At 39.8% G+C, this 27,006-nt stretch overlaps 1 protein-coding gene and 1 pseudogene across 1 annotated transcript; both read left to right on the top strand.

Annotated features, from left to right (window-relative positions):
- Positions 1–10,265: 10,265 nt before the first annotated feature.
- On the top strand, positions 10,266–12,274 carry LOC121810575 (annotated as a pseudogene).
- Positions 12,275–12,944: 670 nt separating this feature from the next.
- Positions 12,945–14,470, top strand: LOC121741380 (probable E3 ubiquitin-protein ligase ARI8). The gene has a single exon (XM_042134104.1). It carries the CDS (start codon positions 12,945–12,947, stop codon positions 14,364–14,366), a length of 1,422 nt encoding a protein of 473 aa, XP_041990038.1. The 3' UTR covers positions 14,367–14,470.
- Positions 14,471–27,006: the final 12,536 nt, after the last annotated feature.

Here is a 27,006-nt window from a genome sequence, read left to right as displayed (position 1 = left end):
TTGACTTCTGCATCCAACTATGTCATTACATGTATAGTAACACATTGTTTTTTATGTACTGCGTATTTGTTTGACAATTTATCACTAGCATAAAGCGAAATTTCAATGACATGTTGCCAAGCTTAATATCCAAAAACAACAGCCATTTCATGAGAACATTTATATAAACAACATAAGTACTCCAAAATATGAGTCGCCTTGTACATTCCACATTTGAACATATAATTACAACGAAGTTACACTTCCAATCAACGACCACATAGGCAACTTAAAGTACGAAACAACTTAGTACTACGGTAACAAAAGATATGTAGATGGGTCGGTGAACCTCACAGCTGCTTACAGGGGTGCTTTGCGCGATGCAGCTGCCGGACTCCAAGACGCGCACGATGAGCCGTTAGGCGATGAGTACAACTGCTTCACCGGTAACGTCTGAGTTTGATTAAAGCTCCCAACTCGCCCAGCATCCACGCTAGACGACACTTCAGCATAATTCATTGACGGTTCATCGAAAAGCTTTCGGCGCACAAGTGTAGGCGGATCGATGAAGGGAGAATTCACTTCTTCCTGCTCAGCCAGCGAATGACCATGTTTCCCACGAGTAGGTGCATACGGTACGGGTGAATCAGTTATCACGATCAACTCAGTGGTGTCGGATATGGTAATCACTTCTTTTGCCGGCTCCTTCTTCACACCATGCAGCCCAAACATGGTTGTTAAGCGGCTATACTCATCCTCGTCTCGGTAATAGTAAGCTCCTGCAAGGGGGTTTGTCTGAAGAAAAAAAAAAGGATACCACCGCGGTTATGTGAGTAGCCTGCGGCATGATACTTCTATGCAACATGTAACTCGCAACGTCATACCTGGAACATAAACATCCATGTTGATTCGTCTGCAACAATGAGCTTGTCGTCAAGGTCCCAACGCACTCCCGGTGTGCTAACAACTTTGTTGAACGTCTCGTAGCGAACCCGGAGTAGTTCCAAGCGACTGACAACATCGGCACAAGTTATTTCAGTCGAAAAGCGAAGCTTAATTACCTTACAAGCCTCATTCAGCTCCGCTTCAGTCACGGAGTCATCATTCGATGCGCGGCCAGCTCGCATTTTGATCACAGTAGAGAGTAGCAACGTATCCATCGCTGCGGTCCATTTACCCATGTAGAAAAACGTTGATTGCGGAGGGATTTTCTTGTTCATGGATCCAATTTGCTGAGTATTTGGGGGGGAAGTTTCTTTCGATGTGTTCTGAACGTGGCACCTTCTGTTATAGCCGGGGAAAGGCACGGTGGTACAACTCCATCATTAGTGCGTCCATACGTATTACATCAAGGTAGATAACGGTCACCTCCCACATAAATTAACTTACACCGCCGATACCACGTACCTCCCCTATGCTGCATAGCTTAACTCATATCATGTATATAACACCACATGTATCATGAAAGTGTTGCGTGTAGCTTGAATACTATAGGGATTACTTCTTCACATTGTAGTAAATGCACAACAATATCATAAAGACCCCACTTCATCCACCACCCTGTTCACGTATGGAAACATGCATCGGTTCAATGCATGAAGTAATTGCAAACCAACCCCTTCAACCTTTTCAGTCAATTTTCATTGACATAAACTGTGACATTTGTCCAAGGGTGTTTATTAAATTTTGGTCAATCACCTATTAAGCCATCATAAATGCTGGTCACTATTTTCTGCACTAAACGTAGCATGAAACGGCAACACTTTTTGGTCAAGGACCGGTTCAAGCTTCATAAATGTTAACCTCCTTCCTCACCCATTCTCTTTAATACAAATGCTGTAGCTTTCAGTATAAAACACACTATGAACCATGTACCCGGCATGCTAGAAACGCTCTACACTGTACTCGACTATTACGACAACTTTTTTCGACTATCTTCAACCAAAATGGCAGCTGATGGTCCACACGCCGTCCCGAACGTCGGCCCTGACTATCAACGAATCCCTGCATTCATGACGGTTTTCCACCAGGGGCGATTCCATGATGACATGGTATGTGGCCTTATGTGTTGATATATTATGAAAGAGATGGCCCGGATTTGATTGCACGTCAACTTTTTCATGCAGCGACTGCCAGACGATTTCGTTGGGGTTAACGGCCATGACATACCGTTCGATTGCAGGCTTGTATGGCCGAATGGAATGCGTTATAGAGTGCGAGTTCTAAAGCTTGGACATGGGTTCTTCTTCTCCTCCGGATGGAGAGATTTTATTCGTGACACCGGCGTTTTACACGGCGATACACTTACCTTCACTTTGGTAGATGTAGGAATGTTCAACGTTAAAAGGTTTAATAGCGAAACTCAATGCCCCCCGCAAGGAGACGTCAACGGTAATCTAAATTCAACTCATTTAGTTTGTTCACCTTTGGTTTTACCACACACATTCATTTTTTTGTAGTTGTCGACGAAGACGATGGGGAAGGTAGCCATGCAATGGACCTCGCAACGTCCGAAGATTACGTGCCATCTGGGACTGACTCTGAAACAACGTTTGATGACGATTATGTGGATGATAGCAGGGCACTACTCATCGACGACTTCCCTACATTCGCCGTTACACTCACCTCGACGAACATCAATCGTCGTCTGGAGATTCCATATTGCTTTTGGCGCCGCCATATCCCAAACGGTGCAATACATGCAGGCGTGTATCTATCAACCGAAGGTGGGACATGGCTATGTACTTTAAAACACAATTCGATGAAGCTATGGGTGAAACATGGGTGGACTCGCTTTAAACACGACAACAATATAGTTGTTGGGGTGCGTTGCCACTTCAAGCTTGTTGATGCATTTGCTCCACAATTTCAAGTTTGGTTTGACCGTCCTTAGTATTGTTGGATGTAATAACTTAATCCGTGTGAAGGCTTAGTGATACGCGTGTGAGCGTATGTTATGTTCGGTTTGTGTACCTGCCTTTTCGGCAAAATTTTCAATGCAAGTGCTCTTGATTAGGTGATCAAAGGGTTTAATGTTTGTTGTTTTTTGGTTAATGGTTGTCAAGTAGGATATGGATATAAGGCCCATCTTTGCAACACTTAACTGAATTCGTCTTGGTTCACACAATTGCTCGATAGTTTTTATAGAATCAAAGTAAAAAAAAAACCCCATTACAATTCGCGATTTTGGTTTGGTTAATTCGTGTGTGTAACAAAACGTCAACATTTTGACGTAGATTCATTAACAATAACTCCACCCCACTACCAACCATACTGTTTGCATTTGGACAACTGATGTTTTCAATACATTCATCAATTGCAAACCAACCCATTCACCTTTTGGCAGGCTTTGCCAATGACAAATCATGTCATTGATTGTAAATAAGGTGGGTTTTGATAGGTAACGAAGACCAATAAATAAGCTACCACATACTAAAGTAGCCTTGCAACTTCATTGAACCTATCTATGGCATACGACGACTCGTATGACGCCTACCATAAGCTTCCTTCCTTCATCAAAGTGTTTTCCGGCGCTCGCAACAAAGAGGAGATGGTATATGACATATACTGCGCCCATTTTAATTTAGTTCATTATGATTAAACTAAAATTCTTTGCCAAATCTATGTTGTATGCAGCGACTACCTCCACAATGGGTTGCAGAACACGCGGAAAATCTACCGTTTGATTGTCGACTTGTAATGCCAAATGGATCCAGTTGGCCAGTCCGTTTGTTGAATATCGCGAGTGGGTGCTACTTATGCGTTGGATGGGCTGACTTCCGGCGTGGGAATAATATATGCCATGGAGAGATACTTACCTTCACCCTTGTCGACGGGGGGATTTTCCATGTCAAAAGATACAAGTCGGGGACCGGGTGCCCACCTCGCAGCGATCTCGCCCGTCAGTATCTTGTAAATCCATCCTTTTTTCCTTCATCGATACTTGTGCATGTATCTAATCACGTACCTAATATTTGTATATTAGAGTTGGACGAAGAGGATCTTGACGATGAGATCTACAACCCCGACATTGATTCTTCGGATGATCATGCCCCATCCGACGTGGAAACGGAGTCGGCGGAGGATAGTGAGTACGACGGCGAGCGGGGTGCGCTTGACGATGATGCGTATCCCACATGGACATTGAAACTGACCACATCAAACATCAGGCGCACAATAGAAATACCGGCCGACTTCTGGAACGTACACGCCAGTGCCGCGCCTCAGCAGAATATGGTGCATTTTCTGGTGGATGGGAAGACATGGCGGGTGTTTCTCAAGCATAGCAAGGGTAGGATATGGGTCAAGCATGGATGGCGTCGATTCAAAGAAGCTAACGCTTTGTTCCCGGGCGTTCGTTGCCATTTTAAGCTCGTCGATGCTCAAGACATCCAGTTCTATGTGTGGTTTAATCGGCCTTGAAGAGGGGCTGGTGAATTTGATCGTGTGGTGCGCCTATGCTATTAGTTTCTATGGTTTGGTACCTTAAATCTACTTTGGTGTGCGCTGTGTCCATTATGTAGTAAAGCCACTGCTTGTGTAATGTAGTTGTTTCTATAACACGTTGCCTTTTATCGATAACACGTATTTTGTGGAGTTGACAAGAATGGAGTTGCACATCAGCCAGTGTCTAAATGAATGTTAGAATGAGACCAAACAATGCTTCGCATCACATAAACATTACAATTGCAATTCAGAATATATAGAAATTAGCTTACCAAATATTGGATTGATAATAGTATAATCCGTTAGTTCAAAATATGGCTATCCATCCCCAAGGTAGTTTTCATAGTACTTACTGATGCAGCCGGCCTAAGTAGTTACATAGCATAATGTTTTAACTACGATAGATAACAAAATAAACACAAAAGCCACATAATTTATCAATGTCAAATCATTCGATCTGTCTCAAGGAGATCAAGCACAAACGCCGGCCGTGCCCATTCATCCAATCCCCTAAAGAGATCCATAAGCTCGGGCTCCTTTACTAATTTTTTTGCCGCATAGAATTGTTGTTTGAGGGTCAGCCCGGGCATGCCTTTAAGCTGGTTGAAGACCTCGGTTCTCTTTGTGCTTAGATCAAACTCATAACTAATTCGTGTAGATATGTCCTTCAACCGATCGTTGGTGTCTTCATGGATGCGATTCATCAAAGCAAGGACACTGTCCATCTTGTCCTCGGCCTTCCTCTTTGTCGGTAGTTTTTTCTGTACCCTTGTAGGTACTCTCAAAGGTGTCGGTGCCGAGGTGCTCTCATCAACCATCTCAGGCATTACACCGCCAGGGAAAACTTCATCGGGGAATAGTTCATCTAAAGTAATTGGTGAAGATTTAGCTGAACTGTCACCAACATCAGCCTTATAACCATATATCTTTTGAACAGCCTCCCCGGTGTCCATGCCCTTTAGCCCATCAGCACGGTCCTTGCCGAAAATCTCCTTCCAGTCACTGAACATTGGCCACGACTTATTCCTCATGTACTTGGCATTGCTGTCTTTCTGAAAATACATTAAACCAAAAACTCCAATGACATAGTGTACAGCCAGCTGGATAATGCATAAACCCATACTACTATATAAACATACACAAAATGAGAATAGTTATACCTCCACAACTTGTGCCCATTGTTCATCATCGATGTCTATCTTGTAGTCGCCGTCCGCATTGAAACCAACTCCACTACGGTCAAGTATTTGCATAAGAGAATAGTAATTCTTTTTCCATGTGGTGATTTTCGACTTGATGTGAGGGTGAACAACAATATCAGTTTTTGGAAATTCACGTTTCAGGGCCTCCAGAGCACGGGTTAGATAACCTGACCGGAACCCATTATCGGACTTCCAACCAGTTGCAGCCAACTCTTTCATAGCTGTCATAAGAATCGTCTCCTCGCGTTCTGTCCAACAACGCCGTGCGCCAGCTGCTGTTACGCTTTTGTTGGGAACCATGTCCGAGCTACCTGCACCGAATAAGCAGTTATCTATGACGGTCGTCGCTAATACACACAAGAATGGAGCTTAAATGAAGACATTACCCTCTGGTAATGGACTGCCGTGATTGCCATTACCGCTGCGGTGTTGAGATGCCATTAAATCAAACGGTTGGGATACTAAGATCCTGGTATTATTGGCATCAAAGCAATTAACAAACACAAAAGGTGAATATCTACGGATGCAGAATGGCATTGACCGAACTACATCAAACAACTCAACCTGAACGGTTGGACCCAAACTAATGGTTGTAATATCCTACTTTTAATTAATTGGCATTCGCCGTGTTCACCCACATAACTCTACAGACAGGAAAACGTTCAAGCATAAACATTTAGGCCATGAATTGATGACCAGTGGTTTCCAAATGTCATCACACAGGTATACCATCACATACGGAATTTATGAAATACCTCAGATGACCGAGGCGAGCGATGGTACGGTGGAGCGTCAATGTGTAGTCGCCGGCGTCGATTCCACAAGGTTCGCGTCAATTTTCACAATTTCATGCGTGGGCGGGAGCTAGGTTTTGCTGGTGCTAAAACATGGCATCCCCAATTTAGGGATAAAGAGGCCCAATTTGGGTATTTTTACAAATAACCGAGGATAAAAACGTCATTACGTTTGGCTATCTACACTTTCTGCATCCCATACCAAACAGAGTTCTTACTTGAGAGGGGATATGAATCTGTTCAACCAAACAATTGGGTATGATTGTTAACTCCATCCCTAAACATACTATTGGAGTCTACAAACTTCAAACTTATGTTGGAGAATCATGCCAACCAAACGAGCCCCTAGAGTGGAGGGAGTATTGACTTTTACCAACTCATACACATGTCTCCAATTTCCAGTTTGTCGCCTTTTCAAGCAAAGCTCTAAGCGTTCTAGCTCATTGGTTAGCATTTTTCAATGTAAAACTACTCCGTCCGTCCTGCTATGAGCAATACGTTTTTTTGGCATAAAATTCAAGAAAATGTTATTTAGAGAATTAAGTAGAAAGAGAATAAAATAAGAGGAAGAATATAATAGAATGAAAAGAGAATAAAATAAAAAAGATTAACTAGGTTATATTTGCTGAAACGAAAAGAAATCACTTTAGGTGTGACATCCTAAAAAAAAAATACAAATTGCTTATAATGGACGAATGGAGTATAAAAATACCGTATCATGTTTCATTGCTTACTTTTTTAATGTAAATTTTAAATTAATAAAATAAATTACTCCCTTTGGTTAACTATTTGTCACTAATTTCATTTTTGGTATGTCCGTCTATATTTGTCACACTTACTTTTTACTCTTTTAGTCTCATAATAGATAAAGTAAGAGAGATAGAAAGATTTGCTGAAACGAAAAGAAATCACTTTAGGTGTGACATCCTAAAAAAATATACAACTTGCTTATAATGGATGAATGGAGTATAAAATACCGTATCATATTTCATTGCTTACTTTTTTAATGTAAATTTTAAATTAATCAAATAAATTACTCCCTTTGGTTAACTTTTTGTCACTAATTTCATTTTTGGTATGTCCGTCTATATTTGTCACACTTACTTTTTACTCTTTTAGTCTCATAATAGATAAAGTAAGAGAGATAGAAAGAAAAGTGTGTTAGTGGAAAATGGATCCTATAGAGAAATAAATTTCCTAAGCAGAAAGTTTCTCTCTTTATGGAACGGACCAAAAAGAATTTTCTATTTTTAGAGGATGGAAGGAGTATATTGACGTAAGAGAAAAAAAAATTCAAAAAAAGAAATATAACATCTTTTATGTGACGATTTGATTAAACATCTTTTATGTGACGAACTACAAAGGAAAGTGTAATATTTATTACATGACAGAAGGAGTACAAATTTTGATAATAGACCTCCAAAATTCATTTTACACATATTTTATTATAAAATTAATTTTTAAAAGTAGAACTCAACTCACAATCTATTGATTTTTCACCCAGGTTTTTATACTCCCTCCGTCCGCCATTACTTGCCACTAGTTTTCTTTTTACTCCGTCGGCCAATACTTGTCACACTTACTATATTTTTATGCCCTTCGTCCCAAATAAGTTGAGCCGTATTCCTTTTTGGGATGTAACAACTAAGTTGAGTCATTTCATGTTTCGAAAAAAATAAAACATTTAATCACTCTTAATTTATTCCATAACCTACGTTACTTTCTCTTTATCTTTCCTACTTTATTCCTCTCTCCTACTTTTCAACACAATTTCTTAATTTTCGTGCTCATAAGTTTTGACTCAATTTAGTTGAGACGAAGGGGGTACTACTTTTGGTAATGGACCCTACATTCCACTAATTCATTCATACTCGTATTTTATTAAAAAGTTAATATATAAAAACATGACTCACGTTCCGCTAACTTTTTCAACTTATTTTTTATTTTATTTCTTAAAATCCGCACCGGATCATGCCAAGTATTAACAAACAGTGGGAGTATTTTAAAACTTGTAGTCTATCTTTGGCCAAACCAATAAAAAGCTCACCTTAATAAAAAATCGCTAAGGGCATCCAAAATAAGAATAGCCCAGCCATAGCCCAGCCACAAACTCCTCCAGCCACATCATCAGCACTAAAAATCCTCCTGTCACATCATCAGGACAAGCAAATAGCCCAGCAATAGTCTAGCAATTGCCTAGCCACATCACTCAAAATTATATAAAACAAATAATTGACAATCACACAAAATACGGAATTAAATTTACGACACAGATACGAGAAAATTCAATAATGATATTAAAATTTTAAAAAGTACATTAATTAAAAAAACACACTTTATTAAAATTAAAATAACATTACAACATTCTCATTAATGAGTTTGTCCCACGTCGAAAATGGAATATAAAACATTCAAGGATGTCTCTATAAAAGAGAAACAACCAAGAATGAGTTTGTCCCACATCGAAAGTGGAACATAAAACATTTAAGGATGTCTCTATAAAAGAGAAACAACCAAGAATGAAATTGTCCCACATCGAAAGTGGAACATAAAACATTTAAGGATGTCTCTATAAAAGAGAAACAACCAAGAATGAGTTTATCCCACATCGAAAGTGGAACATAAAACATTCCAGGATGTCTCTATAAAAGAGAAACAACCAAGAATGAGTTTCATAAAAAAAAATTAAAATTTCCGCTCGTCGACCGCTCGCCGATCGGGAGCCTGCAATAGCGGCCAGCCGATCGGCGAGCGGCGATCGGCGAGCGCTCGGGAATCGGCGTGCGCTCACCGTTTTTCTCACCGATTTGGCGCTCGCCGGCTGCAATAGTTCGGTGAGCAGACCTGCGAGCGCCAAAAATCGGTGAGCCGGTACGCTCGCCGTTATTGGAGATGCTTAAATGAGCAGAAATTATATTACCACATGTCCTTGCCTCGCCTCATTCGATTAGTCACTCAGAAAAAGTCTAGAAATTTCGGAATAAGAGATTAAATCCGCTGATCTTTCAAAATCTAGGATTAAATTCGCTGACCTTTCGAAATATGGAATCGAGGCATGCTAATTTTTCAGAACAAGAAATTTTCGAATTTTTTATTGTTTCTCTTATTATTTCCATCTCAACATTTATTATTGACCAAATCACCCTATAATATTTTCGCTCCAATTTTCACCCCAATTCTGATGCCTCTTGATTCCGATAACTCTCATTTTCACTCAAAAATAAAGATGCATCCAAATCAACCACCTCGCCAAGCTCTACTCGCAAAAGACATAGATCTTCGGTGTTCCGCAGAGGCAGCCGCAACCGTGGAACTTTGTCTTCCCAAATTGATCGAGGAGCGCAGGAATTCGAGGATGAGAGCGCCGCCGCAGCGGCTGCTGTGGTTCTTCAGATACTGCCCGAACGTGTTCCAGTCTCGCCAGTTCTTCAGATATTGCCCGAACGTGTTCCAGTCTCGCCACTTCTGCGATTCATAGCAGCTGAGCGACGACGGAGTCGCCAATTTCTGGTTACCATAGCTCGAATCAGACATAGGGATGTTGAATTGAAGTGAGGTGGAGCAGACATCTTCCCCTTTTTTAAAAAAATTCAAAAATTGTTTATATCATTAATTTGATGATGAAATCTGATGAGATTCATCTAAGTTTTGGGAGGTAATCTGAATGAGGTCGGGAAAGAGGAAAGAAGTGAAGGTAAAGAAGATTGTCGACAATTTGAAGAAACAGACACAAATGAGGGAAACTATCTCTAAAAATATTATAGGATAATTTGAATGTTGAGATGAAAATAAAAATAAAAAAGAAGAAAAATAATAAAAAATTCGAAAATTCCTTTTCTGAAAAATTCATATCCCTCATATCCCATATTTCGAAAGATTCAGCGAATTAAATCCTAAATTTCAAAAAGTCAGCGTATTTAATTACTTATTCCGAAATCTCTCGAAAAAATTGATCTGCAATGGAAAATCCATTCATGCTCGGGTTATTGTATCCGGGCCGGATCCAGATGTCCAGAGCGGCAACCATTTGCTCACAATGTATGCAAAACTCGGTAACAATGATTATGCCCAGAAACTGTTCGACGGAATGCCTGTTAGAAACCTCGTCACTTGGACTTCACTTATCTCCGCCTGTTCCCAAATGGGCCTGTCGGAGAAGGCCTTGGATTGCTTCAGAGAAATGATTATTGAAGATGGGATCACTCCTAATCATTACACTTACGTTGCTGCTCTTTCGGCTTGTGCTCATATAAGGGCGCTGAGGAATGGAAAAGAGATACACGCGAGAATATTCAAGATAGAAGAAACTGTTAATAGCTTTGTGAATAATAGTTTAGTTAACTTTTATGGGAAATGCGGGTTGCTGAAGTCTGCAAGATTACTTTTTGAGACCATTTCTGAGCCAAATACTGTTAGTTGTGTTTCTTTGATAACTAGCTACACACAAAGTGGGGATAATGATGAGGGCTTGAGGATTTTCTTGAGGTCTTTGAGGATTGGGGTAAAAATTAACGAGTTTACGTACGTGAGCATCTTACATGCTTGTGCTGCATTGCTGATTTTGGATGTTGGAAAGCAAGTCAAAGCCGTGGCTGTCAAATCTGGTGTTAGGATAGATCCATATGTTGGACATGCTTGATTAATCTTTATGTAAAATGTGGCGATTTGGAGCACGCGAGTAGGGCGCTGAGAGAGGCAGAGAAGCCGAGTATCACAGCTTGGACTGCGTTGATTGGAAGCTGCGTGCATCTTGGTAGAAGCAGAGAGGCTATTGATCTTTTCCAAGAGTTGAATTCCGCTGGCTTGAAACCTAGTGAGCAGACATTTGCTTGTGTGCTGGGAGCCTTTAGTAGGGATGTTGAAATTAAAGGAGGGATGCAGCTCCATTGCTTGATTATAAAGATGGGAGTTAAGCCATTTATTTTTGTCTCGAACGCCCTGCTTGACTATTATGCGAAACTCGGCTGCTTATGTGATTCCTTCAAAACATTTTCTGAAATAGATACGTGTGATATTGTTAGTTGGAATGCTTTAATAGCTGGCTGCATCAATGCAAAATCTTATGATATAGCAATCCGAGTTATCCAGGGGATGTTGTTGGAAGCGTTCGAACCTGATACTTACACATATTCAAGTCTTTTGAGCGTTTGTGGCGATCTGCCCGCAGCCGAGTGGGGGAAGCAAACTCACTGCTGCATCATTAAACCTAGATTAGATGCTAACGTGGTGGTTGGAAGTGCTTTAGTAAATATGTATGCCAAGTGTGGGCGACTGAACGATGCAAGAAAAGTTTTCGACACTCTCCCGAGAAAGAAACTTGTTTCATGGAATGCCATGATTGGAGGCTATGCTCAACATGGATTTGGCAGAGAAGCACTTGAAATCTTTGGCATTATGATGAGGAATGGGGTCAAACCGGACGACATCACATACCTTGGAGTGCTGTCATCATGTGGACATGTTGGAGCTATGGAGGAGGCATTGCATCATTTTGGATCAATGACTAGAGAATTTGGTATTACACCAAGAACGGATCATATGGCTTGCGTAGTTGGCCTGTTTGCTCAAAAAGGGAAGACAAAAGAGGCATATGATTTCATAAGAAATTTTGGTGGTGCTCCCAATAAAGTAGTGTGGAGAAGTCTTCTATTTGGTTGTGTGATTAACAGACATTTGGAGCTTGCCAGGTATGCTGCTGAGCAAATCTTATGCATAGATCCAAAGGATACATCAGCTCATGTGATGCTATCGAATATCTATGCTGATTCTGATATGTGGAGTGAAGCATCTGAAGTCTGAAATCTTATGGAGGAGAAGGCAATGAAGAAGGAAGCAGGTTATAGCTGGACTTAGTTGGAGATCTGAACATTATGCATGAAATTTGCCTCACCGCCACACATTCTTCATTCCATGCCCCCTAATCCGAGGGCAACAGTCAAGCTTCATCGGGTCTTTCTTTCAGGTGCGTGTAGTCTGCAATATCTTAATGCACTTTACAGAAATAGCATTTCCAGAGCCATTTTGATATGTGAATGTGAATAACAACAATGGTTTTAGTTACAAGTTGGAATTATTGTAATTCTAACTCAGCTGTTGATGATTAGTCACTTCATTCATTCAGCTACCTCTAATTTTTTTTGTTTTTTCTTAAGTAATTCATTCAGCTCACATGTAGTAGAAAAATAACTTGTTTTATTCAAACTACTGAACTGAATTCTAATTCAATTAAACTTGTAATTTTATGCATTTGTTTCATTTTACCTTATATAAATGCGACACGAACCCATTGGAAATCAGAACTTTCTTATTCAAAATATTTTACTAATATGGTTACAATATTTTATATGAAATATGAATATATCTTATGCCTAATAAATTATTTATAATGCAAACTGTATCCTAAACCTAATCTTAATCGGATTCAAAATCTGTTTCAATGAGATTCGTCTTCTTCAGCCATCATATGTAACAAACTCAATCTTTCTGTTTGGCTTTGGCATACACAAAATTCACATCAATCAAAATGGATTACGAAGAGGACGAATACTCAAGCGGAGATGACGGCTACGCCTCCTTGGAGGGCCCCACCATCGTCAATGACAAACCCTACAAAATCCTGAATGAAGAAACACTGAAACAGCTCCAACAAAACGACATCTCCGAAGTTTCGGATCTCCTCGGCGTCACCAGAGGCATCGCCTGCACCCTCCTCGTCCGCCACAAATGGACCATCGACTCCGTTCTCGACGACTGGTTCACCGACGAAAAACTCCGCCAATCCATCGGCGGCGGCGTATCTCCAACCCTAAACCCTCTCCTCCAAAACAATCTCTACTGCAAAATTTGCATGGAAACCGTCTCCCACACGCTCTCTGCCGCCTGCGGCCATGTCTTCTGCACCGACTGCTGGGTCGGCTACATCGCCGCCGCCGTCAGCGGCGGCGCCGCCTGCCTCACCCTCCGATGCCCCGAGCCCAAGTGCACCGCTGTGGCCGGCCTCGACGTGATTCAGGCCGTCTCTCCCGCTGAGGACGGCCTCAAATTCCGTCGCTATTTATACGAATCGTACGTGGAGTCGAGCCCAGCCAGGAAGTGGTGCCCTGGCCCCGGGTGCGAATTCGCGGTGGAATTCTTCGGAGGAAAGGACTATGACGTGACTTGCGACTGCAGCTTCAAATTCTGCTGGCAGTGCACGGAGGAGCAGCACAGGCCAGTGAGCTGCGGGACGGTGGCGAAGTGGGCGGAGAAGAACACATCGGAAGCAGACAACAACTCGTGGATTGTGGCGTACACGAAGGCCTGCCCGAACTGCAATCAAAATATTGAGAAGAATCAAGGATGCTGCCACATGACGTGCAAATGCCGCTACGAATTCTGCTGGAACTGTATGCAGAAGTGGAAGAACTACGGCCACACGTGCAACGAGTACACGAGGGAGAAGGAGGCCGGGGTGGAATGCAGCTTGGTGGAGGCGAGGGCAGAGCTAGCCAGATACTCCTTCTACTTTGAGAGATGGGCGTTGAATCACAGGTCGAGGGAGATTGCACGCGCAGATGCAGCGCGCGCGAGGAGCGAGAGGGTCCCGGCTCTCTCAGCCGCGCAGGGGGTGAAGGAGACGGAACTGGAGTTTGTGGTTGAGGCCTGGGACCAGATCGTGGAGTGTAGGCGCGTGCTGAAGTGGAGCTACGCGTATGGATACTACGTGAGGAGGGAGGAGAGGAAGAAGAAGGAGATTTTCGAGTTCTTGCAGGGAGATGCGGAGCGATCGCTGGAGAGGCTGCACCACTGCGCCGAGAAGGAGGGAGCCAACTTTGCTGGGAAAGCGTTGGAGGAGTTTGCTGAGTATAGACCCAAGTTGGTTAATCTCACTAAGGTTACTGCCAAGTTTTTTCAGAATCTGGTTAGGGCTCTCGAGAATGATCTTTCGGAAGTTGAGGGTGCATAGGATTCTTAGAATAATATCCTTCACAATAATTAAATTTATGTTCTGCTTTTTCTTCTTGCACTTAATATAATTTCGTACAGATTGCATTATTTATGCATTGGGTGTGCATTTTTCTCATCCGAATGTAATCAACAACTACGTGTCTAATTGCATTCGAGAGAAGTACGTGCTAGAGAGGGCTTGAGTCTTTAGAGTTAAGGCGTTTGCTTCGAAATTTTGACATTAGAGGTTAATCCACGTGTTACTCGAGAGAGGGCCTAGCCAATTATTGTAGCGACCCTCCCTAGCCCCATGAGTGATGTTCATATAAATAAGCATGTCCACTAGGTGATAGAATCGGATCCAAAGATCCTCCCAATCACCTGTGAAACTCATTCTTTACTTGTTTTGTTCATTTCCTTCCTTGCATTAGGTCTTAGATAAAAATCAAAAACCACTTTCCTTCGTCTAAATAGTTTTCAAAGTCCAAGCGTGATAATCAAACCGACTTTTAGTCTTCTTTGCATTGGATATTCTTGTTTCATAGTGAAATCATATCTTTGGAATTCCTTTGTTTACCTAATTTTAATAATTTATTTAATTGTTTTGATTTTCTTATGACTAAAGTCCCAATTTGGTCCTTGCGTTTTTTTTATTTTGGTCCAAAACATTATCTTTTGAATTATTTGGTCCCTTACATTTGAAATCGGATCACATTTGGTCCATTTTAGACGGTTCCGTCATATTTTTGACGGTTTTAATTAGCGGGTCACAAATCCGTCACTAACTGGGAGAAACTGATCCGTCACAAATCCGTCAAAGCTCCTCTCCTGGGTGACTCTACTGGTGGCTCTCCTCCTCATCTTCTTCTTCACCCTCAAGCCTCAACTAACCTCCCCTCTCCCCCTCCAACCACGCCGCCCTCCACACCTCCAACAGCCTCCTCTCCTCCGCCTTCTACGGCGCCGGCGCCGCCTGGGAGAAGCAGGTCCGCCGCTGCTCCACCCCCCGCCGCCCCAACGGCTTCTCCGTCCTCGTCACCGGCGCCGCCGCTTCGTCGGCTCCCACTGCTCCCTCGCCTTGAAGAAGCGCGGCGACGGCGTTCTCGGCCTCGACAACTTCAACTCTTACTACGATGCCTCACTTAAACGTGCCCGCCAACAACTCCTCCAATCCCACCAGGTCAATTTCCAATTATTATACTAATTCTATTTTGCATTTTTATAATATACTATCATCCATATCTAATTGAAGTATACTAATTTAATTCTTCATCTTGAGTTGATGCATAAATAGCGAAATTTGTTTAGTTTTGAGTCGTTAAAATTAGAAGCCGATTTGTGACAGATTAGTGACGGATTAGTTTCTCCCAGTTAGTGACGGATTAGTGACGGATCTGTGACACGGTAATTAAAACCGTCAAAAATTTGATGGAACCGTCCAAAATGGACCAAATGTGATCCGATTTCAAATGTGAGAGACCGAATAATTCAAAAGATAATGTTTTGGACCAAAATAAAAAAAAACGCAATATGTTAAGGACCAAATTGAGACTTTAGCCTTTACTTATTTACTTATTTTTGCCTAGTTTTACAAAATCAAACTCAAAAACCTCATGTGTTTAGATGGTATATTATGCTTGATTGTGATAGGCAGTTTGCAATCTTATTCCTCGTGATTCGATACTCATACTGACCCAATCTATTGTTACACTTCATACTTGCAACTTATTTTAGTGCTGAAAATATAAAATAAATATGTAGCTGTCAATTAAGAAGAATGGTGATGAAAATTAGAAGCACACACTGGTGGATTATGCTTTCCAACTAGACTGAGCTTGACATTGGCGCATTTGGTGGTAATGCGACCTTTCTTCCCGATGCAGTTGATATCTACATGACCAATCTCCACATCCTCGCATGGCTTACTCTTGCTGCAATGTAACGTTATCGCTTCCTTCGTTGCGGTCGTGCCTCTGATGTTCTTGATTCTCACCCTTCTAACTCTAATACTCGAAGGTCTCTGCAATTCACACCGTAAACAAATATTATAATTTTCTTTCTACTCGTTCCAGAAAGTAGAAAAAATAGAATGAACTAGGAGTATTTTATTTTCCATCACATATGTCGTCTAGACCCCTACGAATTACATTTCCATACAGATAAAGTTAGGACATTGAGACATTTATTTTAAATGATATGATAGATTAGTAAAATACTAATAGCTTCGTCCCAGCTAAGACGAAACGTTTCTTTTTCACATGTGTTTTGGAAAAATGATTAGTTATTCTGGAGAAAAAATAAAATAAGAGAGAAAATAATATGGAAGAGAGTCTCTTCTACATTATTTTGCCTCCTACTTTACTTTCTCTTCATTTTAACTACTCTCTCTGTCACTTAAATATTGTCACACTTTGACTGAGCACGAGTTTTAAGAGATGTAATGAAAAGTAAGTTGAAAAAGTTAATGGAGAGTGAATCCTACTTTTATATATTAATTTTATAATAAAATATGAGTTACAATGAGTTAATGGAATATGAGGTCCACCACCAAAATGGTAAAAAGTGAAATGTGACAAATTTTTGTAGGAATGACGAAAATATAAAGATGTGACAAAATTTAAGAGATGGAGGGAGTATTTATTACTCCCTCCATCCCAGTTTAAGAGTCCTGTTTTGCCATTTCCTTCCGTCCCAGTTTAAGAGTCCCATTTAGAATTTACCATATTTGGACATAAGATTTAACCTCATTGTTGATGAAATTTACACTCAAATGCTATTACTTTCATAAAAATAAAACAAAAAAAACCTAAACATACAAAAAGTTAAAATGGTCCCACTTTCCACTACCTCACTTTAATTATTACACACTCCAACAACCACTAACTTACTTAAATTATAATACACTCCAACAATTTCTTAAAATCCGTGCCCTAACTAAATTGCTCTCCTAAACTGGGACGGACGGAGTATTACTTTTTTAAAAGAAGTGCAAAAAAATGTGTCTTTAGCTATGACAAAGAGAATATATAATTAACTATTTGAATGATAAAATAATCAAATTCAAATAAAAGAGTTGATGAACTTAGATTATATCGTTCAATCCAATATACTCCATCTCTCAAGGTAAATGAAGATGATCAAACTCTATGTATAAACTTAAGTGTTTACTTTTCTAACATGGAAAATTGATAAAAAAAAATCCACATAATTACTTTGACAAATTGATTAATTTTTTTTTCTCTTATTCATAAGTCTTCAATCAAATATTTTATCAGTTTATCTATTAAGCAAAATAATACTGCCTCCATCCCATAAAAATATGAGCATTTCCATTTATGGAAAGTTGTCCCAACTCATTACCCATATACATTAATTTATTTACAACTTATACCACTATGACCCATTATTACAACACCCTAAACACTAATAATAATGTGAGTCTCACTATCCAACTACTCTAACTACCATTCTCCTCTTCTATCTTACTTTACCAATTGTACACTAATTACCGTGCAATTCAAGATGCTCATTGCAGCAAAAAGGCGATTCCGTCGCCTTGGCGGCCCCCACACTCCGGCCCGACATCATGTGAGGGGGTTCAATCAGGGTACGTAGTAGCCAGTTAAGGGGGAGGCCTTAACCCACTAGCTGCCAGAAGCCCATCTCCCAAGGCCTCACACTTGTGCCTGAGAGATGGAAGCAACTACACGACATCAATGAGATTCGAACCCAGGCTCATTGCAGCAAGATCTGCCCCTCCGTTACCAACTGCGCTACGCCCCTGCGGGCACAATTCAACGGGTCCTTCGTCGTATCATAATCCATATCAGGATGCTTGGCCATAAATAGAGTTTATATGCTTTGGACGCTCAAATAATGGAGTATGAGATAATAGAGATCGGTTTAAGCTTATGCCAAAGGTGATTGGATTGATTGAGAGGTTAACATCAATTGGAACGATGCTTCTCACAAATGTCTGAATAAATTTGATCCAACAATCTCTTTCTTATGACATTGAAGATCCACAGTGAACTTCAGCATGAAGAATGAACAAGCAGGTGATTCTGTTAAAACTTCGTAATATGCTAAAGACAAATGTTCTATTTTCAAAGGCAAATTTGTGTTCATGCTGAACACTTCTGTATAGTCTTCTAAATGGAAGAATAAATAGCAGACTAAGAAAATGCGTAGGATGCGATCTTAAAGCCTAAAACTGGATGGACTAAAAAGAAGTCGGTACTGCTAGTGCATCTTGCGTCACGAAAATTGGCACTTAAATAGGGACTACAAATATTCAAAGTACAAGATGCATTAAGTGAGAGCTCAGGTATGTTTCTCATTGAGATAAAACTGTCAATAATTAGATATGCTTGGATGTGGGCGACATATTCTCAATTGGCAAAACAAAAGGCCTTTCCTAAAATAATAAGAATAATACTCCCTCCATCCCGCTTTAGCAATCCAGTTACTTTTGAGCACTCTACATTGTTGTCTCTTACTTTACCATTTATTCACTTTAACTATTTATACTTTGCCATTTATTCACTTTAACTATTTAATATCATTTTTATAAAATGAGTGCTCAAAAGACTGCTAAAGCGGGACGGAGGGAGTATTATCTTTGATATGTATACTCAGTCATTCTAATGAGAAAAGAAACAAGATTGAGAATGTGACGCCCCACTTTTCGAACCCTAATTTTCGAACCCTAAGACGATTACATTTACTTTCTTTTATTGTCGAATTAATTGATGAATTGCTACGTGTTTGAATTGGTGACCTAATTTGATTTGACCGAGTCAATTTCGTTGATTTTTATGACGTGGCTTAAATTAATTGATGGAGAATAATATATATTGCGGTGAATTATATTCCAAGGAGAGTGAGATTTTACTTAGGATCATAAATAATTACCTTGCTCTTTTTATTGTGGAAATTTCGACCACTACCAATTATTGGAGAGGAATTTTATTTCTTGGATTTAATTATTTGCTTTGGGATAATTATCCAAATTAAATCCTAAAGCCAAATTACCTTATTTCCTTCTTGATAAAAATCGGCCCCTACTATTTTCCTTAGGGAGATTTCGAAATCTCCTAATTTGTGGGAGAAGGAAATTATTCATTATTTATTTTGATCCCTTAATTATTTCTTTCCATGATTTAATTGGAATATCCTAGCAAATCTTGCCTTATCTTATTTTATTAAAGATTTGAAATTATTCCTTATTGAGGGGAATAATACACGCCTATTTCCTATATTTGTGGGAGGATTTTTATTTATTTTTCTGCTCCGTATTATTTTATTTTGCTCCGTGAAGATACCCAAATTAAATTAGAGGCTAATTAAATAGCCTTAAATTTCGAAATTCCTCCTTATTTCTTTCCCCAAATTCACGCCAACTCCTCCCCCCAAATCTCTCCAATCTCTATTTTAATTATTCTCCAATTATTCTCTAATTAATTGGGAGATATTCTTATTTTCAACTCTATAAATAGAGACAAACACCATTCCCTAACCCTAGCCACCCACACCACACGCCCACTCTCACTTTTTCATCTCCTCTCCCACTTGTTCTTCCACTCTACTCAAGATCCTTTCGAATTTCCAAGAGATTGTTGAAGAATCGAGACTTTTATTCGTTCCTACCGATTGTTTCATCCAAGAAAGGTAAAAATCAGACCCTATTCTTCATTCCTCTCCATCTAAACATTCTTTGACTCCCTCATGCATGTAGAGAGCGTAGGGAATTCAAATCCAAGGGTTAATCGGTGGGAATTTGCTTTTGTATGTGTGATTGCGTTTTGAATGAAATTGTTTGATAATTTAATGAATCTATGGTGAATGATATGTGATGTTACGAAAGCATGAGTATAAGGACTCTTTCGAGCATGTTTGTGTGTTAAAACCATGAAAAGGCTGATTTTGAATAAATAGGGATAAACCCCAATTCGAATCTTTTTAAAGGCCTGAAAAAAAACTGTGAGTTCGGACAGTATATTCCGACATGTATTTGACCGACCAAATGAACTCTGATTTGATCGATTCTTTTTCCTGAGTGAACTTCATGATGTCTTCTGTGTTGTGTGTGAATTTCAACTCATTTGGTTAAAAGATAAAATTTTTGGTGAATTTTTAAAGTTGACTGTGCAATTCTGCCATAAAATGCTTTCTCGACCAGTAGGTTACGTTGTTGATTTGACCGACCAAAAAGGAGTATTTTGACATGAAATTTAAACTGGAAGTTATTTGATGAGTCTACTGTATCGTGGTAAAGTTTTAGCCCCAACGGAAGTCGGGTGAATTTATAAAGATTTTTATAAAATGGTTGCGCAGTGCTGCCAAATTTCTACCTTTACAAAAACAACTATATTATTAAGTTATGAATGACATACATGAATTATATATGTGATGGAGTGATGTGATACGCAAAGAGGTATGCTATGATGTGAATTCCATATGTTGATGGGGAAAAAGGGAAAGTTAGGGACATGCATAAATTTTAAGTCCATGTTGGTGACTGATTGGGAATACCTTTTCTATAGGTGAAAATTCGTGCGCTAAGCGTGATATCAAAGGGAAAGCGATACTTGAAATCTAAACGGTCGAGGTGGGCTCTCTTTTAAATAAGAACTATGTCCTAATGTTTTATCGATGGAAATAACTATGATTATCATGCCTTGATTTGTTTTTACGTGCCTATCTGATGTGGTTTTTGCCACTATTATATAAATCGAATTCGGGTCCTCGTAGGGCTGCAAACCCTACTTGGATTAGTGTACACCTATGGTAGACTGTGTGCTAGCGTACAGGCTGGCCGGTCTAGTGACCTGGTTTGCGGCCGCATTCCTTGTCATGTATTGGCAGATATGGTTGACGTCTATGGAAAAATGACTGCGCAGTCGCTATATTTTTGAACAATGGAAAATCTTTTGGGTGCCTCGGGCCTTTCTAAAGTAAAACCCCGATGGTTACTTACGGATGACATGATAACATATACTTTTATTTAAAATGTTTTCGGCATGAGCCACTGAGTATTATTTCTATAGTACTCAGCCCTGCATATGTTTTCCCTATGTGCAGGTTGAGCGGCGACGAGTGGTTGGTGGTGTTGAGTAGAATTAATAATATACTATGGTTGTTTTGAAACTCCGAGTGTCGTTGTGTCCTCACACATGACTTCACTCTTCTCTTGGATGCTTCTGCTGTGATATTTTCTTTACTTACTTGCGTTAAACTTTGCAACTGTTTAATTGGATGTTGAAAACTCGTTATCTTTTGAATAATGTCAAACCTTTAGTCTTTTCATTTATTAAACATAAATACCCTTGGTCGTTTATTTATTAAACTTAAATTCTTGGTCAAACCTTTATTGAAACCCTAGTTTTCGATGTCTGTTCATTAAGTCCCTTAATCACGATCGCCCGCTTTTACTAACCCTAAAGGGCGGTCGTGACAGAGAAAGTTAGACTTATATGGGAAAATGTTGCATATAAAAGACTTGTTAAAGTTGATGCACACAATTGTGTGCGGACCGTTTCAAACTCAAATAAAGAGTGACTGACCATTTGTACTTATCACTTTACTTATAATTTAAAGTATTGATTTTTTCTTTTCATGAACCATAAACTTTCAAAAAAATTTGGATGTTAAGTGGGTAGTAATGAAATAACTTGGAAATGTATCAATACTCTTCGATCAGATCGATGAGGGGAACATTTCGGTCGAGAAATTATTGATTACTTGAAATCACATGAAATCTGATCAGATCGGACAACTCCATATATTCCATAAATGAATGGAGTATATGAAAGATGAAGTCAAACTTTTTTAGATAATGCTCAATCCATGATAAGTTTCGTTCCTCCATCTAATTCTTTGGAGATATGAGTGAGAAACACAATTTGTCGATATCCTAAGCAAACTAGAGAATACAAATTCAATTGTACAAGAGATTACATGGTCTTAATCTTTGAGAATGTGACGATTCTTGAAGATAATTTCATCTCCAAGGGACAACATCATGTATGGTAGATCTTAAACAAGATCAAGATGCACACGATTACATGAAATATGTGATATTATTCAACATACTGGACAAGAACTCAATCTGAGTGATAAGGGTTGTTTAGTGCATTGGATTAGGTATCAGTTCACCTATTTTTATAGGATATAATGTTCATTTGAGGTATACGGTGTGCAAAAATAAGAGATAGGAACAACTGAGGGGTTGAGAATAAAAGTTGATAGAAATTAAGATACCATCTTCAAACTACCTGATTGGCAAGGTCTAAATGCATGGCTAAGCAAGGGCGAAAGAGTCATCTAAAATTAAAAGATGGGCTAACTTCTAGAAACACTCCAAGAAGGGCAACAAAGTTTGATTAGGAAGGAGAAAACTGGAAGTTACACTAGAGATTGGAGCTCAACCTTCCTATAAAAGAATTTTTTTGGAAGGAGATAGAAGTTGTCCACTTTTAATCAAGTTGTCTCTCTAGCTCTTACTCTTGGGAGCAAGGGGATATTCACCCAATAATTCTTCTGCATTCAGTCTTGCAGTAGAGAATCATATTATAGTTGTTTGGGAGAAACAATCATTTTACTTTTCTTTAGCTCATTTCGAGGTTTTAAAACACTTGTTCCGTTTTCACATTTAAGATACTAAGTTTAGATTTATGTTTGTGGTTTAGATTCTGGTTACATAATCTAGTTGTTGTTGATGATTTATTTCTAAGTTTCGAAGTATTTGTAGGTTTTTATATTGTAATAAAAATGTCTGTGTTATTTAGTTTCTGATTCTTATTATAATGTCCGGTCGTTGGCCTTTGCATGAGTTTCGAATGTGTTTATTGATTTAAGTTCAGATGTGATTTGTGAAAAGAGTTGTTACTTTTGACGAAAGTGAATTTTAGGTTTGGTTTTAGGTTCGTTAGTTGTGTTTGAGATTCACACAATTTTGTAGTTTGAATCTGTTTTTACATATTCGGACCAAAATATTCCATATGAAGTGCAAAATATATCCAAGGCGTGTTTGGTGATCTTCGATTGCAGAAGTTGGTGCACCAACGTGGTTAATGACGATTTGGTTGCTAAATTTGGCTTACAAGTGTGAAACATTCAAGCCCCAAATGGTTACAGTGGCTGGGAGATTGCGGAGAGCTCAAGGACACGGCTGAAAGCCAATATGCCATTGGAGATTGGCGACTCGAAGAGGGAGTATTATGCGACGCCATCCCGATGTATGCGTGTCATGTGTTGCATGGGAGGCCAGGAGAGTATGACACATGGTTTTAAGGAATGGTTACACCAATGAGTACTCATACGTGGCAAACAGTATGAAATTCGATTGAAGTTGTTGTCCTGTAGTGAAATACTTGAAACTCACAAGCATTTGAGATAGGAGATATCTAATTGAGCATGGGGTTGTTGAGAGAAAATCCAAGACCAAAAGTGATACCCCTTTAACTGGATGGAAAAGAGAGTGACTTCTAGCCACAAAATTCAAGCTTGGGTGGGCACTAAAAGAAAATCTTCTGTATTTTGTGCCATTCCAAGGAAAACTTGTATAGAAAATACTAACCTTTTTTTTAATCATAGATAATACTAACCTTGATGATGTTCTAAGTGCTATTCGAAGTGTTTTGCATGAATTTGATGATGTATCCCCGGGGTATCTCCCAAATAAACTACAACCAATCCAAGGGATCTAGCAACAAATGTATTTGTTAGAAGATTGATCGGTGAATACGAGTTGCAAACGAGCTAAAGAAACGAACAAGGCAAGGAGTTACGTGGTTCGGTGTTGCCACCTACGTCCACGGAGAAAAATGATCGAGATTTTATTCACAGAAGCTAACCGGAGCTACAACACAAATCACTCAAGAAAATACAAGCACTCAAACACTTTCACACACAAGAGTTCATAGCAATCACAGCTGATGAAACCCTCAACGAAAGATGCCTCACACAGAAAATGCTCTCTCTTTTCTTGGTGTAACTGATGAAGAATGAGAATTCTTTATTGATGGAGTGGTTACCCCCCTTTTATACTTCACGGTGATGAGCTCTCTTCTTCAAGAAACCAGCTCCATAGCCGTTTTAACTGCTTTTCAAATATCTCCTCTTATTTGCAAATGAGTCCTCCGAACTTCATCTATTCATGAGTTCCACCCACTCACAAATCTCCACCTTGGATCCCATGAATAGCCTCTGACCACTTCCCTTATTTATCTCATCAGCATTGAACCAGATTGATCAGCTCCAAGCAATATCTCAGCTTAGAGCTCGGCAATGACTTGGTGAGCATATCTGCCGCGTTCTCCTCTGTAGAAACTTTGGCAATTTTGACTGACCCTTTACTCACTTCATACCTGATGAAATGTAGCCTTACATCTACATGTTTACTTCTCTCATGAAACGTTTGGTATTTGGACAAACAGATGGCACTACTACTGTCACACCTTATCTCCATAGCCTCTTGCTCAATACCAAAGTCAGTCAGAATTCCTTTGAGCCAAAAGCTCTCCTTGACTGCCTCTGCCAGAGCAATATATTCAGCTTATGTAGTAGATAGCGCAACTACAGATTGCAAACTTGATTTCCAGCTTACCACACTTCCATAAAGACCGAAAACATATCCAGATTGGGACTTTCTTGTGTCAGTACTTACTGCATAATCTGAATCGCAGAAGCCTATCAATGCCTGCTTCTGATCTGTTTTTTCAGTCCCAAACTCAATCCCATAACCAGTTGTGCATCTCAAATACCTCAGAATCCACTTCAATCCATGCCAATGTTCCACTCCCGGATCAGCCATGAATCTGCTAGCCACTTTGACTGCATGGCTGAGATCTGGCCAAGTACACACCATTGTGTTCATTATGCTCCCCACTATACTTGAATAAGGTATCTTATCCATCTCTTTCCGTTCTGATTCTGTCTTTGGGCACTGCTCTCTGCTCAGTTTAAATTGTTGGGCCAGTGGAATACTCACAGCCTTTGAAGAGTCCATTTGAAATTTAGCTAAAACCTTCTTGACATAATCAGACTGGGTGAGCCAGAGCTTCTTCTTACTCCTTGCCCTTACTATATCCATGCCAAGTATGCGCTTAGCCTGCCCCAAATCCTTCATCTCGAACTCAACTTCCAACTGCTTCTTCACTGACTGGACTTCACTTTTTGTGGCTGCTGCTACCAGCATATCATCCACGTATAGGAGTAGATAAGCTGTAGCCACTCCACCTTGCTTCTTGACGAAAACACAACTATCATATAAAGATCTTTCAAAACCTATTTTCTGCATATACTCTCCAAACCTTAAGTATCACTGTCTTGAGCTTTGTTTCAACCCATACAATGACCTTTTGAGCATGCAAACTTTTCCCTCATCTCCAGGCTTCACAAAACCCTCGGGTTGTTCCATATATATGGTTTCTTCCAGATTTCCATGCAAAAAAGTGGTCTTTACATCCAGTTGATGAAGCTCCCAATCTCTTTCTACAATGATGGCCAAGAGAATTCTTATGGAGCTATGCTTCACCACGGGTGAGAACACCTCATTATAATCAATTCCCTCCCTTTGTGTATAGCCCTTTGCCACCAATCTTGCTTTAAATATGACTTTATTATCATAGAAAGCTTCTATCTTTTTCTTGAAAATCCACTTGGAGCCAACAACTTTCTGATGCAGTGGCCTCAGCACCAATATCCAAGTTCTGTTTTTGTAGAGTGAATCAATCTCTTCTTGCATTGCTTTCATCCATTTATCATTCTCATGACTTCTCACTGCCTCTTTGTAGGTTGAGGGCTCATGATACTCTATTTCTTCTGCTACACATAATGTATAATACATCATGTCATAGTCACTAAATCTGGATGGAAGCTTAGTCTGTCTTGTTGATTTGGCTCTGAGTGGAGGGTGAGTTTTTTGTTGTCTGAGCTTCATTCTGATCCAGTGGGCTACTGCCAACTTCAGCTGAGCTTCCCTCATGCCCCAGCATCAACAGCTCCATCTCCATTCTCTGGAAGCTCCACCTCAAACTGAGTATTATCTTTCCTCTTCCTTAAAAAAAGGCATTTCCTCTTCCCTGTACACTACATCTCTGCTCACAACAACTTTTGAACCACCAGGCTCTATGGACCACAACCTATATCCCTTCACCCCCTTCTGATAACCTATCATTACAAATTTAATATCTCTAGGTTCCAGCTTGCTTTGCCTGATATGAGCATAAGCTCTGCAACCAAAAGTCCTCAACCCTGAGTAATCTCCTGCAAAGCCATACCACTTTTCATCAGGTGTACTATAATCAAGGGCTGATGATGGAGATTTGTTGATTAGCACTGCAGCTGTGGATGTAGCCTCTGCCCAGAAATTCTTGGCCATTCCTGATGAGAATATCATGCACCTCACTCTCTCCAACACTGTCCTATTAGCCCTTTCAGCAACTCCATTCTGTTGTGGGTTATTAGGAATAGTCCTATGCCTTTTGATCCCTTTTTCTTTGCAAAACTGATCAAACTCAGATGATAGGAACTCTAACTCATTATCTGTTCTGAGACACCTCAAGCATCTTCCTTTCTCCAGCTCAACCTCTGCACACCATTCTTGGAATTTCTTGAAAGACTCTGACTTTTCTCTCATGATGAAAATCCATATT

Source organism: Salvia splendens, chromosome 7 (genome assembly GCF_004379255.2).
Source record: "Salvia splendens isolate huo1 chromosome 7, SspV2, whole genome shotgun sequence".
Taxonomy (NCBI): domain Eukaryota; kingdom Viridiplantae; phylum Streptophyta; class Magnoliopsida; order Lamiales; family Lamiaceae; genus Salvia; species Salvia splendens.
The sequence above is the reverse complement of the archived record's forward strand: the minus strand, read 5'-3'. Positions and strand labels throughout refer to the sequence as shown.

Excerpts from the sequence above, each read along its gene's own strand:
- LOC121741380 (XM_042134104.1), top strand. The coding sequence starts at position 12,945 with ATGGATTACGAAGAGGACGAATACTCAAGCGGAGATGACGGCTACGCC.